This window comes from Megalops cyprinoides, chromosome 6, assembly GCF_013368585.1.
Source record: "Megalops cyprinoides isolate fMegCyp1 chromosome 6, fMegCyp1.pri, whole genome shotgun sequence".
NCBI classification, from domain to species: Eukaryota; Metazoa; Chordata; class Actinopteri; order Elopiformes; family Megalopidae; genus Megalops; species Megalops cyprinoides.
Genome location: NC_050588.1, coordinates 28,691,958 through 28,707,674, shown reverse-complemented (window position 1 = coordinate 28,707,674; position 15,717 = coordinate 28,691,958). Strand labels below are relative to the sequence as shown.

At 43.2% G+C, this 15,717-nt stretch overlaps 2 protein-coding genes across 4 annotated transcripts in view; both read right to left on the bottom strand.

Moving 5' to 3' along the window:
• Nucleotides 1-10,170, bottom strand: part of LOC118779409 (E3 ubiquitin-protein ligase RNF123) — a 103,266-nt gene extending 93,096 nt beyond the window's left edge. For 2 of the 3 annotated variants that reach the window (XM_036531511.1, XM_036531512.1), the window contains exons 1-15: nt 10,016-10,170; nt 8,576-8,693; nt 8,026-8,113; nt 5,451-5,530; nt 4,574-4,671; nt 3,989-4,043; nt 3,711-3,796; nt 3,453-3,539; nt 3,006-3,073; nt 2,753-2,878; nt 2,333-2,447; nt 2,020-2,124; nt 1,185-1,310; nt 975-1,067; nt 47-120 (exon numbers count right to left, since the gene is read on the bottom strand). In XM_036531511.1, the coding sequence (XP_036387404.1) occupies nt 47-120; nt 975-1,067; nt 1,185-1,310; nt 2,020-2,124; nt 2,333-2,447; nt 2,753-2,878; nt 3,006-3,073; nt 3,453-3,539; nt 3,711-3,796; nt 3,989-4,043; nt 4,574-4,671; nt 5,451-5,530; nt 8,026-8,113; nt 8,576-8,657 (1,283 nt within the window). In that variant the 5' untranslated portion in view covers nt 8,658-8,693; nt 10,016-10,170. Of the gene's footprint in view, nt 1-46; nt 121-974; nt 1,068-1,184; nt 1,311-2,019; nt 2,125-2,332; nt 2,448-2,752; nt 2,879-3,005; nt 3,074-3,452; nt 3,540-3,710; nt 3,797-3,988; nt 4,044-4,573; nt 4,672-5,450; nt 5,531-8,025; nt 8,114-8,575; nt 8,694-10,015 lie in introns of those variants that run through there. The other variant, XM_036531513.1, reaches the window with a different exon arrangement.
• A 1,509-nt stretch (nt 10,171-11,679) lies between these two features.
• LOC118779726 (telomeric repeat binding factor 2, interacting protein) lies at nt 11,680-15,442 on the bottom strand. The gene is made up of 4 exons (XM_036531935.1): nt 15,367-15,442; nt 13,502-14,495; nt 13,159-13,286; nt 11,680-12,640 (listed from the first exon to the last, which is right to left on the bottom strand). The coding sequence occupies exons 2-4, from the start codon at nt 14,481-14,483 to the stop codon at nt 12,047-12,049; spliced, it is 1,704 nt and encodes a 567-aa protein (XP_036387828.1). The 5' UTR covers nt 14,484-14,495; nt 15,367-15,442; the 3' UTR covers nt 11,680-12,046.
• Nucleotides 15,443-15,717: the final 275 nt, after the last annotated feature.

Below are 15,717 nucleotides of genomic sequence, written 5' to 3'. Positions count from 1 at the left end.
TGGCGGTGGGGGAGGGACAGTCTGTACTGTGCGAGGGAAAGGATATAAGACATTGCTAAGAAGGTACTTCCTGGACTTCTCATGGCGAAGGATCGCAGCTGTCAAGCGCAAGTAATGAATCTGCAAATTTAAAGAGGGACACGTTAGGCCAAATGTCAAATGGGGTCAAACAACAGAAACTTAACAGATCACAAACATTACTGAGGCTCAATGTTGTCCAGTTTTTTTAAAAATTGTAACTCAACGATAGTTAAAGACAGTAGAGAGAAACCTGCATAAACCCTCTGACATCAGTGATTAGCATAAGCTTTGATATAATCCTATTTTGGTTACACTGTGCCAGGATTTGTCGACACTAACAGCTAACCTTGCATGCACAATCATTAAGCTCAGCGGTGGACCATTCCACCTAATGTTCTCCTATAAGCATACTTGCATTAGTTTGATGCGTGGTCATGCATGTAGCGTATGCCTCTCCACTCGTTGCATCCACTGTCTAATAGAGGATTTCCCATTCAGGACATGTTCAAAACAGAACGCTAGCTGAACATTCAGAGGCTGCTCTGTGCTGCAACCTCGCACCAACATGTTTTCTGTTGTACACTCCAGGCCTGGAAATGTAGGTGGGAAATCCTTTATAAACACAGCTGGTCTTGTTTATCAGATTCTCAGAGGCACTGCTCAAAAGCCTCAGCCAAGTAGGGTTTAGCAATTCATTCATTTCAATGCGTGCTGCATAAAATTCAGCGCAACCGATTGTTCCTCTCCGTATCGTTCATTCCCTTTGGATAAGAGAGGCTGAGCGGATCCCTACCTGAGACCTGTCTGTTTACCTGCTGGCTCTCACACTAACAACACACAGGCCGAGAGGAGAGGGTGCAGACCCAACTCACCTGCGTGAACTGCACAGCGAGAGTCTCTGACTCATGAGTCTTAAGTGACTGAGCTCTACGCCACCAGACTGACCCGCCTACCTGGAAGCCCAGGTCGGGGATGATGGGGGAGAACCTGTAGGCCCTCAGCAGGGACATCATCAGCTGCTTCAGGCACTCATTCACCTCATGGTCCTAGAGGAGAGACGCAGGGCAGGTATGAGAGGCACGTTCATTGGGGGGCAGATGCCTACATATTTCTGCTGTCCTCGCTGTCTAAAATGAAGACCCCCCCCGCCCCCTGGGTCTCACCTCCATGAGCAGCCAGAAGAGGTCCAAGAGCTGCTGGATGAGGGGGTGTTCTTCCACTGACCCGCCGCCCTCCAGGATACTGAGCAGGAAGTTCATGAGGACGTCCTCCACCAGGTATACCTTGCACTGCACACAGAGACACACCCACGACAATATGCAAGCTGGTAAAAAAACCTTACCGCTCTCTGTTAATTACCAAAACTGTCAGGATGGCAGCTGGCTTTAACAGGTATCTCAGGATGTCACCGAATTAAACCAGTATCAAACATTTCAAAACAGTATATGTTCATGCAAATCACAACTATTTCTGACTTGTTCACATTTGGGCTACAAAAAAAGGATGAAATAATTACTGTTACTTTCAAATAAATGATGTGTTACAAACTTATCTTCCTTCAAATGTAATGACTTCAATAAATTGTAAAAACTGCAAATGTATACCAGCAGTTAAGTATCTGCTTTCCAACATTGTATACAACATTACAGATATTGTAAAAACTGCCATGATCTGTGTTACATGGGTAGAAAATTCAGAGGACAGAAAACCTGTAGTTTTGTGAGTACCAACCCAAGTTTGAGCAATTAGCAAGATCCCCAGGAATATTGATCTTGACAAAATACTTGTGAGGACCAAGTAATTCCAGTGGAACGTGAGTAGCATTTCAATACGTCTACTGTTGAAATTCTCAGGCACCCTGATAATAACCATCTGATCCCACTCATAGTTAGCAGGACCACTTACATCATCTCCTAAAATGTGCTATATCCTTGTCAAATCCTTCAAAGATGCAACTTAGTATTTGGTTATAACTGTCCACCGAAGCATGTGACTGACCATAAGGGGAGCGAAGTAGTTGAAGATGTGAGCTAGTGTGACCAGGACTGTGGGCTCCCCCTGCAGCTGCCAGCCTGAACTGTCCTTCTCCAGCAGCTTCCCCTCCTGCCAGGAACACACAAGAAAAAAGCATTCAGTATGGGGGAGAGCACACATACACACCCTCAGGTCTGAGGTTGCTATAGGAACTCTGGAAACCACAGGAAAATGTACTGTTAGCAATGCGGGGAAACATATACGTATACACACACATACACATACACAGACACAGACACACACACACACAAAGAGCTTGCAAGCAGTACAACGGTACCTGTGTGTCTATTGTAGTGGATAGCACGGTCTTGATGTAACCCAGCAGCCTGTTTGCTTTGACGAGGTCAGCAGTGGGGGGGTTCTGCAGGGGCAGGTAGCCCTCCACAGGGTATGTACATGAAAGGTTAAGAAGCTTCACAGAGGAGTTTCCAAAACACACATACACAAACAAGTGGAGCAATGGTGGAAACTTTCACCAAGCCTCACAAATAGCTGAGAGGAGGAATGGCAGGGAAAGAGGTACCTTTTCTGACTGGCCTGACTTCAAACCACACTAAAACTTAATTTAAAAAAGCAACTGAAATGTCAACTCAAAAACCAATTAAGGGTCAGGTTGGCTAGACAATGTGTTGGGAAGTCATGTAAAGCTATTAGCAAGTAAAGAATGGAGGCAAGGCATTATAAGCATAAAGGATATCGAAGTGGGCGGCTGCCAAAGTTGAATGCCACCGACTCCTTGAAGGACAGGCTAATGGCGGGGAAATAGGCAATGCCAGGACCCGTCTTAATATTACTGAAGGCTGTGCCCAGGGACTGCCCATTTCTGATGGGGCAGAGAGAGAGAGGGAGCAAAAGTTCAATAAGGGAGAAAAGTTAAGAGCAGGTTAAAAAAACATAAGTAATACCATAAAAAACACAACTCAAAAGAGACTTTTCTTTTCTGAACTCACAGGCAAAAGGTTATGGTCCCCTCATCCAGGTCTATCAAGCAGCTCACAATATCACCAGCAGCCCACGACTAAACAGATCAAACAGTGATGTGAGAACACATGCCGAGAGCACAGAACGAAAACAAACCCACCTAGAATTTCTCAATCGGCTGCCTGGTTTTGTTTGATTTGACGCGGTTATCAACTCTCCACCTCCCTATCACAGTTCCATAACGCTGGTCCCGCAATTTCTATCTAAATTTATTCCAGCCGACACCTGTATCTGAATCAAACAGAAAACGTGTTTATTTAACTTCCATGAGGCCACGCTTTCTCAGTGCTAGCGCTGCTCACCCTTGCTCTGACAATAAGCATAAATCAGTTGAGGAGAAATGTAAACCTGTGCATGAGCAGGTGATATCCATCATGCTCATGGCTCACACCCGGCATCTGCCCTAGTGTTCCCACCTTGCCGTAGTTAGTGGTTGTGACATTCCACTTGCGTACTCGGTTTCCATCGTACGCGTACGAGTCCGGCGTGTCACCCACACCCTCCTGAAAGACAGAAAGACGGACAGAAAGATGGGTCAGAGCTGCATCAGCCAGTGGTGAAGACACGGAATCAGCTGAGGTTTACAAGGAATCAGCTGAGGTTTTTTGGTGTAAAAAGGTGTGGTAGGTGAGGTAGGGTCGACGTCAGTCAATTTAACCAGACTGACGGCTTACCTCCTGGTTGAACCTGCAGTTCAGGGTGCACCACCCGATCTGCATCAATCCTTGGGAGGAGATAAGTACCTCATAGACCCACTTTCCTGGCCAACAGAAGAGAAATGTTAAAAACAGGCAGAGTATGAAGGTACTCCCAACTCCCCTGCTAACCAACAGTATATTCACAGCACTGTAAAGCAACACAAGTAATATTTTCTGCAGACAGCAAAAAACCCTCTTTAAACTTTTAACAGCATTTTAAAAGGGTACAGTTTAAATGTGTATAAAGTATTTACCTTTGAAGACACAGGTAGTGGCTCTGATAGAGCTGAAATTGCTATGGCCGATGACCTTTAGCAAAAAGAAAAACAAATCTATCTTTCAAGGAACTGCTGAAAGTGATCAATTAGATCAGAAGCACACAGAGGTAGGCAATTATGCTTGAAACAAAGCACACAAAGTAGATGAATACGCTAAAGCCCCTCTTCTCCGCTCAATTTGAAATTGCTAATTATACCCTAAGCTTGCCTCACTGTGGCAACCTGTGCGTACACACGTAGGACGTAGCGCGTGTAATTCTACAAAACACGTAAACATGCCACCCGGTGTGACGAGGGACCCCCGGGCCAGCATACCCACCCCTCCCGGTCACTGTGAGCATGACGCAGCCCGGTTCAAACCCGGGTCGTAGGGCCCATCCTGCACTCGGAACAGGCACTTTAACTGTCTGAGCCACTCAGAGGCTGGGTTTTTAAAAGGATTTGATTTATGTCTATGCTAAAGAGCCACATCGCTATATTTCGAAGGAGTTTCACACAGCACCCAGCCAACTCAGGCCTACAAGAGACGTGAAAAGCAAAAGATGGAGTTAGCAGGCTTACCCCCAAAAGGTCATCATCTACAAAAAGGAGCCCCTCAAAGCCACTGGTGTGGTCCAGGACAACAGTGGGGGGGCCGAGACGCCCATCAATCACCTGATCTGGGGTTGGGACAGAGACACCATGAGAAAGATGGTTAACTGGGTCCTCTCTTGACAGCCATGTTTGTTCAGAAGTAACATCTTCCGAGTGCAACTGAAACCTGTTTAGGTACCAAACCATAATATGGTGTTTTCCAGCTGTCATTTCTTTAAAATATACTAACATGGTTCTCCAAGGGAATTGCTATACCATAACCAAATGTTTTGTAACTAGCCCCTGAAGTAGTGAGCAATGCAAAAAAAAATCATTGTGCTAATTTCATATTTTAAAAATACAGTTCCTATTAAATATATTACTAGAAAATTAAAGCTTGTACTACCAAATCCTTTGAAAAACAAGCAAAGGTCCTATAAACTACCAGAGGCAACATTTCACAGTCCGGAGGGAAGCTAAAAACACCATGTATCACACTGCAATTAAAGCAGCCCTCACGGTCCTCCACGCACCCAGTAAGCATTGCACAGCTATTCACATTCACAGCAGTGAGGACAACACAGGATTGCTGGCTTTGATAAGATAATATAATCTAACCCACATCTGACCCTTGCCATTTCTGCGCACTCGCATGTGTATATGTGCGTGTGTGCTCATACATGCATAATCACAAGCACGTGTGAGCATGTATGTGTTTGTGTGTGTGTGTGTGTGTGTGTGTGTGTGTAAATGTGCACAAGCAAGTGTGCATGTGTGTGCCCGTCCAGGAAAATAAACACTACAGCTGCATAAATAAAAACGGTATCCTATACCCCCTCTAATGCATGAGGGGCCCCAAGCTGACCTCTAGTGTCCTCCGCAGCCTCTCCCTCAGACAGCAGCCGCTCCAGGTGGGCCCCAAGGTCCTGGAAGGTCAGGGTTTTCCTGGGGAAAGAACCCACCCAGCCCCATGAGCTGCATGTATTCCCTGGACAATGTGTTAGGAACTGTTACTATTCAAATTCCTCTCCCATTGGAGGAGTTTACCCACAGTGGCGATACCAAACTTCTGACGCTATGTTTTTCTCCTACACACTTATGTCTCACAGCCAAAGCTCCTATTCTGCCACGGAGTAAATACTGCAAAAATGCAGCAGTCGCGCCATGCCTGGCATGTGGTAAAAGCACAGTTGGCTAATGACAGTTTTGCATTATATATGTTAGATTTTAAACTCTAAAGAGACTTCCAGAAGTAACCCAAACCACATTTTCTGTGAGAGGAAGGGCCAGACTATTTCAGTGGGTGAAAAAGGGTTGGAGGCGAAAACCTTAATAATGAAAAACACATTGCTTCTTGACCTGGCTCCGAAAGACAAGCAGAAGTAACGTCTGATTCTGTGTGAATGAGTCGTGCGTGTGCATGTCAAACGCACATCATTCACCCCTCAGCTTCAATCCATCTAGCAGCCCTTGCTATGGCCGGTTCAGTGGCTGACTTCTTCTGGATGAATGGTTGAGCACTGAAGTAAAATCCATTCTCATGGAGGCTAAACTCGGTCAGCCACTTCCTCGCTTGGAGCTGTCACCTCCCCTCTCCTGATCTTTTTCCTGCGCTCCCATCACACTCTATCTATAGAGCTCCTGTGGAAACCTGAGCCACCCATTGGGAAAGGGTGCTATATTAGACCCCAGAGGCCTACATTCAACTATTTAACCCTTTAAACCCATTTTCACTCAAATCAATGGTGCTTCTCTATGGTTCCTTTAAAATACCTAAAGAGCTTCAGTGCTGAATGACTAACCATGGAGGAATACACACTCAGAGCCTTGCTATTAAACCCTAGTCCTGAGTCCTCTAGGCTTTTGTTCCAATCAAATAAACATCTACTTGATGAAACTGATCATTGTGCTCATTGAACTAATTTAGCTTCACTGTCCCGTCACTCCCAGAGTTCGTCAAGGAGCTGTAGTGAACCTCAGCCCTGTTACACACTATTCATAAATGTCCAAATGAGGGATTTTAATTACAATGTTACTGACAAATAAAGGATCACTTTTAAGTAAGAGCGGCACATCTTCACAGTAATAAAATGTAGTGCAAACAACAGGAATAAGAGGTTTGAATTTAGTGGCTTGATTATATTGACAAATTTTTCATCTGTGACACTCCATGACTCCAAATGGCCATGAAGTCTTGAAACCTCAGAGAGCGAGTTGAACTCCAAAGCCAAAGCATGAAGGAACACCGTGAGCAGTGTCCCTTGTGATGACCTGGCATGTCCTCTAAGTCAGTTTACTACAGACTGGTATACATCTGTTTAACTAAGTTGAACAGTTTTTCTTCAGACGTACATTGAAGAAAGCGTGTAAAACTATGAGCCAGGACCACAACACAGGACATTTTAATAAGGCTCAGAAAAGGGGAAACATCTGGTGGTTACTGCTCGTGCCTTCATGCTAGCAATGCCAATTCCTGCCCTTTCCAAGTCACCATGACACACAACTGCACCTAATATTAACTGAGAACCAGTGGTGGTTTTTCAGTTTTAAAAAGAAGATTTTTTTTTTCTTTCGACTGATTATTGCGTGCAACTGGTGTTCATTTTGCTCTCAATCCTAGCAGTACTGTTCTTCTTCATGCTATGCTTCTGTATTTAACACATACATTTGTATTACAAAAACATCTAAAAAAGCTAACTCCACTCCGGTAACTGTATATCCAACAAGCCTTAAGGGCAAAAGAATAACAAAGGTAAGAAATCAACCCCAGTTCAGAAAATCAGTACATTTCTAACACACTCTAAAGGTCAAATAATCTGTGGATGTGTGCTGTGAAGAAAACTACCACAAGGTATAATTAAGAGAAAGGGAAATCATCTGCTATCTGGTGCAAAGTATTACGAGAAGTAATTGCTTACCATTTAGTCAAACAAAACAAACAAAAAAACAGGTCAAGATAAATAATATATAAAGGTGAAAAAAGGTTCTGCCTCCGTCATTTCAGATCACAAGCCACACTTAGAAATATGTCAAAAGGGCCTGTCAACACTACATAACAAAATATCAGTTTATAAAACTGCAAGCAAGGGAAATTTGTTACACTGTCATTTCTATATGGAATGTAGGTGTTACATGTTTTTTCTCAAGTTATGAACATGTAACCCTAGTTTTCACATTTAAGATAAAGGGGGAACCAATTCTGATTTTACAAATTTCCTAAATTGGAATTTTTTTTATGGAATGCAGCCTCGTTCAAACCGCATAAACCACTCTTATTTTCTGGAGGCAGCTAAGCAAAACTGCTGGACCTATTTACTTGCTACCTGTTTTGTTTAAAGAACAGCCATTTCATGGACCGCCCATAGGAAATAATGGGAAATAACACACAGGAGGAGGATCTTTACAGCACAGGAAAAGGAAGGGTAGAGGCAAGACAGTACCTGAAAGCCGCAGAGGGAACACTGTGCTTATTGGAGGGGGGGAAGACATGGTACAGGTAGTCACTCAGCAGCTTCTCATTGACAATGCCTGGAGAAACAGTCCAGGGGTGAGACAAACGGAGACCAATACGATTTGAATTACCATCACAGGGCTGAAAACAAACCAATCTTGCCTATGTTTTTAAATGTGAATGTGGATGTTTGCTAATGTTGTCTTATTGATCATACTATTCAGCTGGGTACGTCTTCTATGTTTTCACTGTTCTACTGTATTTCTAGTTATACAGCTAGATCCCTATACACGTCATTTTAAAATAAAATAAAAAAAAGTTTCAAAGGAGGGTGAGAGGATGGAAATACTCAGTTCACATTTGCACACAAATAACTGAAACACTATACAATAGCTACATGTTAAGGAAAGACAACTGTTTGAGGTTCACTAGAAATAAACTGTGAAATCATAGAGTAAAGATGTTTCATTCTCTGTCAAAGATAGAGAATATGCGAAATATATATGTCTCATTCTCAGACAACTCCATGAAGAACTTACCTGCCACTTTGGGCTTGTCTGTGTCAGGGGCCAGACGGTAGTTTCGGCGGGACAAGGCAGTGCTGCTCCCCTTGGAGCTCATGCTTGTTCTTTGTGGTTGGCACTCTAATGTTGGATTCTACCCTCAAAAACAAGCACACGGACACAAAACATGAACCACACAACAGCCCCAATTAAAGTAACATGGAGCAGCAGTGTTACAGCAAGGACGATCTCAGTCTATAGGTTTACACTACATCCATTTAGCAGATGCTTTTATCAAGAGCTACTTCCAGCACAACAGAACATATGTGCATCCATTCAAGATGGAAGAGCAACAGTGTCAGACCAGGCTAACAACACTCCCAGACCAGTGAGTGTGAGCATAACACCATTCAAGCCCTACTCTTAAGCCGTTTAAGTTAACTTGTGCAACCTGACTAGACAAGGGAAGCCATGTACACTACCATAATCCAAAACACATCGCAATACTACACGTAAAATAAACAGTAAGTAGCTACTACAAGTAGCAGGTTTTAGGGAACAGGGACTCCAGGGACTCCTGAGGTTTATTAGAGCACTTGGCTGTTTCACTCAAAAAATCAGTGTCTCCATGGAAAATAACATGTGTCAAACAAAAAATAATTACGGTGACATAATTTCAGAGACCTGAGATGGCACCAAGTAGGGCCGAAACTGCCCGTCCCACAAGTAAGCAGTGTGAAACAATTATCTCAGACAAATTAACAGGAGTATACAAAGTACTGCCGGTCACCCGTAACCAGAAACCTGGCTGTCAAACATGACATAACTTCACAATAAAGCTAATACTTGCTAGATAGCTGGTGAAGTTAAGAATAACATTTTAGAACAAACTGCTTAAGTTTCTACCCATGCCAAAGAGGGACTGTGGTGGCTAATTATCGACAGCAAGCTAGCTGGACATTCTGTACTAACAGGCTAACTGGCTAGCTAGCAAAGAAACGACATCTGCTGGCTGTAGCTAGCTGGCCATGTCTTCTTCTACTGAAGTAAACGCTGGCTGGATGCAGTAGCTGGCGAGCCAGGTCTTGCTACCCAGCAGCTACTGTAGCACTTACATGAGAAACAAAGTGAATGCTGTTCACTGTAAATTCAAGAAATTAGCTAGCTTGATAGCAACCAACCAGGCTAGCAAACATAGGCTCACAATATCGAAATCAACTTACCACCCTACTAACAAATTTAACTGCCGCTAGCTACAAATGCAAAATGTTAAGACGGATATCAGAAAACCAAAAACAAGCTAGCCAGCCAACTGTTAGTTCTACACACTGACTTAATACAGCCAGATAGCTTGCACACTCACTCATGTTCAGTCTGAGTGACAGCCATTGCATTGAAGCTCTTTAGCAAGCAGGTTAGCTAGCAGGTTAGCTAGATAGTGTAGTTGGAGTGAGGAAGCTAACATTAGCTACTTACTCTGTTCCTTATATACACTCGCCCTCTTCGTAAGATTTACACACTGTATGTTTTTCTACTTATTCTTTTCGTAGCTAACTGTACACGCACAAAGGTCCAGCCGAGCGGACGGTTCGGAATCCCGTCTCCCCCTTTAAATTTTGACAACAACAATCCCTCCCTAGGTTGGCGATTCCAATCTACGGAGCATGGGGTGGACCAAAATACCGCTCTATCCGAACGAGTAAGAATGAGAATTTCGAAAGCAACCGGGACTGTACAACCTTAGGCACTGCATTGAACTAACTTACTGTGCATGGCAATAACAATCCTAGCAATTCTACATAGCCCGAGGGCACAAGCATGGAAACTTGATGAAAGGAGGAAAACATGACATTTCACTGTTCGGTTTCGTATATCTCCGTCTGAAACATAAAATACAACAGCTACACGGCCTTACTTAAGATAATCATTAAGACATACTTAAAATAATAGCAATTTTCGATTTAAAGAATGAAATAAAACAATACAATAAGTATTACACGTTAAATTATAATGGTAATCGTAACTATCGGAAAACTGTATGATCAATGCTCCATAGTTTCGGTTTTACAGAATATAATTTTGCTTTGACATGCGGATAATTTTCGGCCAGTTTGGGTCTGGTTTTCAAATGAAAAAAGAATGAAGAGATCACGCAACAACGTCGTACTTCAGCACGCCGTGTATGTGCTATACTCACACCAGGAATCGTTAGAAGTAATGTTACATATATTATACATAATGAACGCTCAAAATGTTGAACTATAAATGGATTACAATATGAATCTATTGCACATTAAAACATTACACGTTCTTTAATGTTATTTGTTTCTTCACTGGCAACTTGCTCTGCCAATTCCATATCCAGAAAAGCGTCCCACTGGAGCTAGGATTTTAGTGTGAAGTCTCAACCTAACAGCAACCTCGGTGCATGAGCAGCGAATTGCCATCAATAAAGCACATCCGCCACTGGCTTCATTTTAGTCATAGAAACCTTACCGTTCTCAGTGACCAGCCCACATTAGGATTCTTTTGTTTTACGACTGCTGCACACGTCAATGATTTCACTGCCTTCCCCTCCAGATCCAGGTATTGTAGGATTTGAATGCATCAACAGGTACCAAATACTGTATTGAAATATTATATTCCCTCTCTTCAATATTGCAGTCACACTACATATTTCAAACTGAAACCATTTTTATATGAATAAAATGCAACCAATTTTTAAAAATGGTGTAATATGATCAATGCCAGAAGTGAAATGAAATACTGATGAAATATTAGTAACTATGCATCAGTAAGTCAGTTTGTTAGTCATGTTACATTGTGAACATCTTCCTCTCAGACAGTATAAAGTAAAAAATTTAATCATAACTATCAGTTAATAAAAAAATTGTCATGTTTCAGATGTTCAACTTTCAGATGTAATGGTTGTCATTTCTGTTAGTTACATTCTTCAGCAGTAATCTCATTAAAGCTGATCGGTACCTCCTGAAATATCACATAGCAACCTTTTTGCAAGTAAAAACTTTTTCACTGTACAACTGGTATGTAAAAATTTGATTTATTATGGTGGTGTGAATAATTTCAGCTGGTTATACACGTGGAGACAAACTTTAAAATGACACTTTCTGTCACACATCTTTAAAATCATTTCAATTTTTTTTCATTAAAAACATGTAATTAAATCTGAATATGACCTTTTTACAAAGAATATACACTTTTTGTTCTGTTTTCCACAAATATCACACAATTCTAATTAAAAATGATAGTCCAAAAGGATGTCAGGTAGTTAGATATACACTTTGACTAGGGCTCTGAATGATGCATTTTCTCAGTTACAGAGCTTAAAAAACGAAATCCAGATGAAATGAGAAACAAAAGACAACATGAAAAGATAAATGCAAAACCATCCACTCCAGCACCCCAGAACCTGGCATGGAGCAGGAGTTAGCGATATTGCAAACAGCTGTTCCACTTAGCAAACCCCTGAGTCAACCAGATCCTGTTTCACTCAATGTCAAGAAAAGCGATCCGCTTGGCCACAGCCACCTCTCCATATTTCTCATGGAGCTTGTGCTCAGAGGGGTCAGCTGATAGAAGGAGACTGTCGTCACGCTGATCCCAGAGGGGCCTCCGAGCCTCCAGATTCTGTCCAGTGAGCAAGTAGTGCAGGGAGGCTGGCACATCACCACTGTTCCTCAAGAGGGATTTGGTAACACTAACCAGGCCCTGTTTGGACTTTCTCATCAGGTCACACAGCTGCTGCTTTGCTTCCTCCAACTGAGCCTGAGAGAAAGGGGGGTCCGTAGCCTGGGAAAGGTCCTCTTCCTGCAATTCCCGGTCCAAGAGGACCATGTGGACGTTGGAGGTTGAAGGGACAGACCTCTGTTCTGCGCCAGTGTCCTCAGTCCTTATGCTGTCGACAGGAGCGCCACTCTGGACATTTGGACTCTCAGACTGTGCCTCAGAGTGAGCTTCTTTGCCACTGTTGTTTGGCTGAATCACTTGTTCCGAGGTAATGACCGGTGTCCCATTACCCAAAGCTTTGGGATCAGCGCTGGCTGTGCTTCCAATAACTATGTCTGGAGTATCATCATCAGTCTAAAACAAGAAGCATATTCATGCAATTAATTTAACTTGCAGTATATACATATATTTTAACTTTAACCTCATTATGGTTCACGACTTCACATTAAACATTTTTAAAGGGTAGAAATCCCTGATGGCTCCTTTAGACCATCACAAAATGATAGTTTTGGGGTCTGCCATGAGTATCACAAGGAGATTACTTGAGGATTTCAACACCACCAAATTCCTGTCTTGACATCACAAGATCCAAAACTCAGGATGTCAGTATTGGCTATGTGGCTATATTGTCATCATGAGAAAATTATCTGATGATGGTTGTTTTGCTGAGATGACAATAGCCTTCAGCAACTCATTACCAATGATTGTGTACAATCCAAAATTTTAAAGAGAGCAACAAACCCCATAGTTTACTGATTTAATCTATGTTTATCACAGACAGTAAGAAGAATAGTGTAACAATAACTTGTAATACACTATAGTAAGTAGTACAGGAACTAGTAAGCAGTACAGGAAACCAATCAAAAACTAACCTCCTCTGATTCCTCAAACTCCTTCATTGCTCTTTCCAGGATGCCCAGTTTCCTCCTTTTTGGAGTGGAAGTCAGCACATCTTCCTCCTCCTCTATGTGCTCCGTGCCCACCATCTCCTCATTGCTCACTGAATGATGAATGAATTCACACCCAAGAACACAGAAAGGATTTAAAAATGCTAAAAATGTAATCACTGATTACAAAGCGATTACTGTCATGATAATCCAGTCACACTAGTAACGCACAGTTTTTGAAAGGTCTTTATTGCATGGTATGTCAATAAAAATGTTTGGTAGAAAAACAAAGAATGCACATGGTCAAAAAAGAGCCCGTGTTACTCACCTGTGGGCATATTGGAGGTTCCTGCAGATTCTTCTCCCAGCGGGTTGCCTTCCCTGGCCAAAGACAGCACCTGAACCATCTCAGACGATGTCTGGGGCTTTACATTCTCAACCACAGGCAGCGCACTGGTCGTTTCAGACGCAACTTGTAAACAGGTTTGCTCTTGTGGTTGAGTTTTCTCGGGTGAGGGTTGTTCCTGGGTTCTATCAGGTGGGCCTTGTGGGCGAGTCCTCTCAGGAGAGGGCTGAGGCTGTATTTCCTCGGGCAAGAGTTGGGGGTGCATTCTCTCCGGCGGGGACTCTGCACACCTCTCCTCAGGAGAAGCCTGTGGGAGTCTTTCCTCAGGCAAGGGCTGTGCAGTGTCCTTTACTGGCGAGGGCTGAGGAGAGTCTTTGTTAAGGGAACGTTCTTTTGCCTCCTCACTTTTTTCCGTCCTGCTATCCTCTGCTGGGGGCTGGTGAATCAGGTGCTTGCGGTACCTGTCCTTCATGGACTGCCAGCTGTGACTGGTGACATGCTGCTTCTCCATCTGCTGCCACACGCGGTTCCCGCGCACCTCGTGTTTGCGCTTGCTGACGAAACGCAGGATGGCAGCGTCCTCCTCTGCCGTGTAGCCCAGACGCCCGCTCCCATTCAGCTTGCGCTTGCTAGCTCGAGTCTGCACTCTGGGTATGTCAGTGCTGAATCGGTAGTCCTCCACCTCCAGCTGTTGGTTCTTCTCCACACAGTCACGTATGTACTGGGTAGAGACGTACCAGTGCGCTGTGCTGGCCGGGACTGCAGCCAGATCCTCTGGGTCAGCCAATAGAATGGCTTTGGGCATCTGAACGCTGGTCACCACACCTCCACCAGCCTTGATAAGGGGCTGAAGCTGGGCTTTGGCAGGACCTGGCCGCAGGTAGAAGTGCATAGGTTTTCCAGTTTCACTCAGGAATAAGACCTGAGACACAGGTGATGATCTGCCATTCACAGCAGACGCCATTGTGGAATTACACTGAAAAACATACAGATTCAGTTCAAATGCAAGCTTTGTGTGTTATGTCACCTTTTTCATGTGTTCGTTTATATCACGTGTTCTTCATTTGTTCAACTCACGGACTGACACTTGAAATAATTCTTTTGGGTTTACTTCAAAGACACATTTTTAAATAAAGTAGGCTTATAGCTAAATCTGAACTGTAACTGGTTTGTTGTCAAAGTGGTCCTCATGACCGAATGCAGTAAGGAATTTCGCGTCTCATTCCCACCTCACCTGCTCATCAGTTATTGGTGAGCGAGTTACTACAACACCGGCAGCCACACGGTGTGTCGAGGCTTCTCTGCAACCAATGCTGAATGTTTGGTAAACACACATCACTGACCCATTGAAGGAGATGGACGGCTATCATAAATATTGCACATTTATTCTTAAAATAAGGTAAACTTTATAAAAGAGTTACGGCCAGTAAATATTATCATTTTGTACACATGAAATAGAGCAAATAGAAGGCATAGGGTAGATACCACGGCGATGTGTGTGATTGCTATTTGAACTTCACGCGCTCAAAGCCGAAGAGTCCCCTACGTTTACCAGACCATAAACCAAAGAGTAAATATGCATAACTACTATGTGACTGGCTTGTTTGAGTTGTTTTTGCATGTCCTGCACTAGCTCCATCGCTAACTGGTTCGCTACTTTTACCGTTGTTGATCATCAGTAGATAGGTCATAAGTAGCTAGACTACGTTGCTACGTTGGAGTTAGCTGGTATGCTAGCAACAAAATTAGCCAATGTGCTTAGCTAACTACCGCAGAATCATAAAACAAATATTTTGATCAACTATAAAGTAAATTCAGTGTACTACTTATCTGATGAAATACTGTACCTTCTGTCTGCCGTCCTACCAACGACTTTTACATTCTAGTTTAGTCAGCGTACTATTTTGCTAGCTGGCTAGCTAGCACGCGGGAAAATGGTTGTAAACTTCCTGTGTCGTATGCGCATGCGCTAAGCATAGCTGCGTCCCACTCGGTCCCTGCCCGGCCCATAGCCTGTTACCACCGTTACAACCAGGGAGCAGGGTGCAGGACGAAGGGATAAAACATGACACGTCTAATCCAGATTTCCTGCATCCTTTATTACAACTGAGGAACATATAAAGCAGTCTCTAAAATTTTAATTTTTATAGCCTCTGGTGCAGCAAATAACAACAATGTATGTGACCACCTTGCATTCA

What these genes read in the sequence shown, in the direction of transcription:
- LOC118779726 (XM_036531935.1), bottom strand. Translation starts at nt 14,483, where the DNA reads ATGGCGTCTGCTGTGAATGGCAGATCATCACCTGTGTCTCAGGTCTTA. An exon ending in AACCTCCAATATGCCCACAG is followed by an intron (nt 13,287 to 13,501) that starts GTGAGTAACACG and finishes TTCATCATTCAG; the next exon opens with TGAGCAATGAGGAGATGGTG. An exon ending in AGTTTGAGGAATCAGAGGAG is followed by an intron (nt 12,641 to 13,158) that starts GTTAGTTTTTGA and finishes TTCTTGTTTTAG; the next exon opens with ACTGATGATGATACTCCAGA.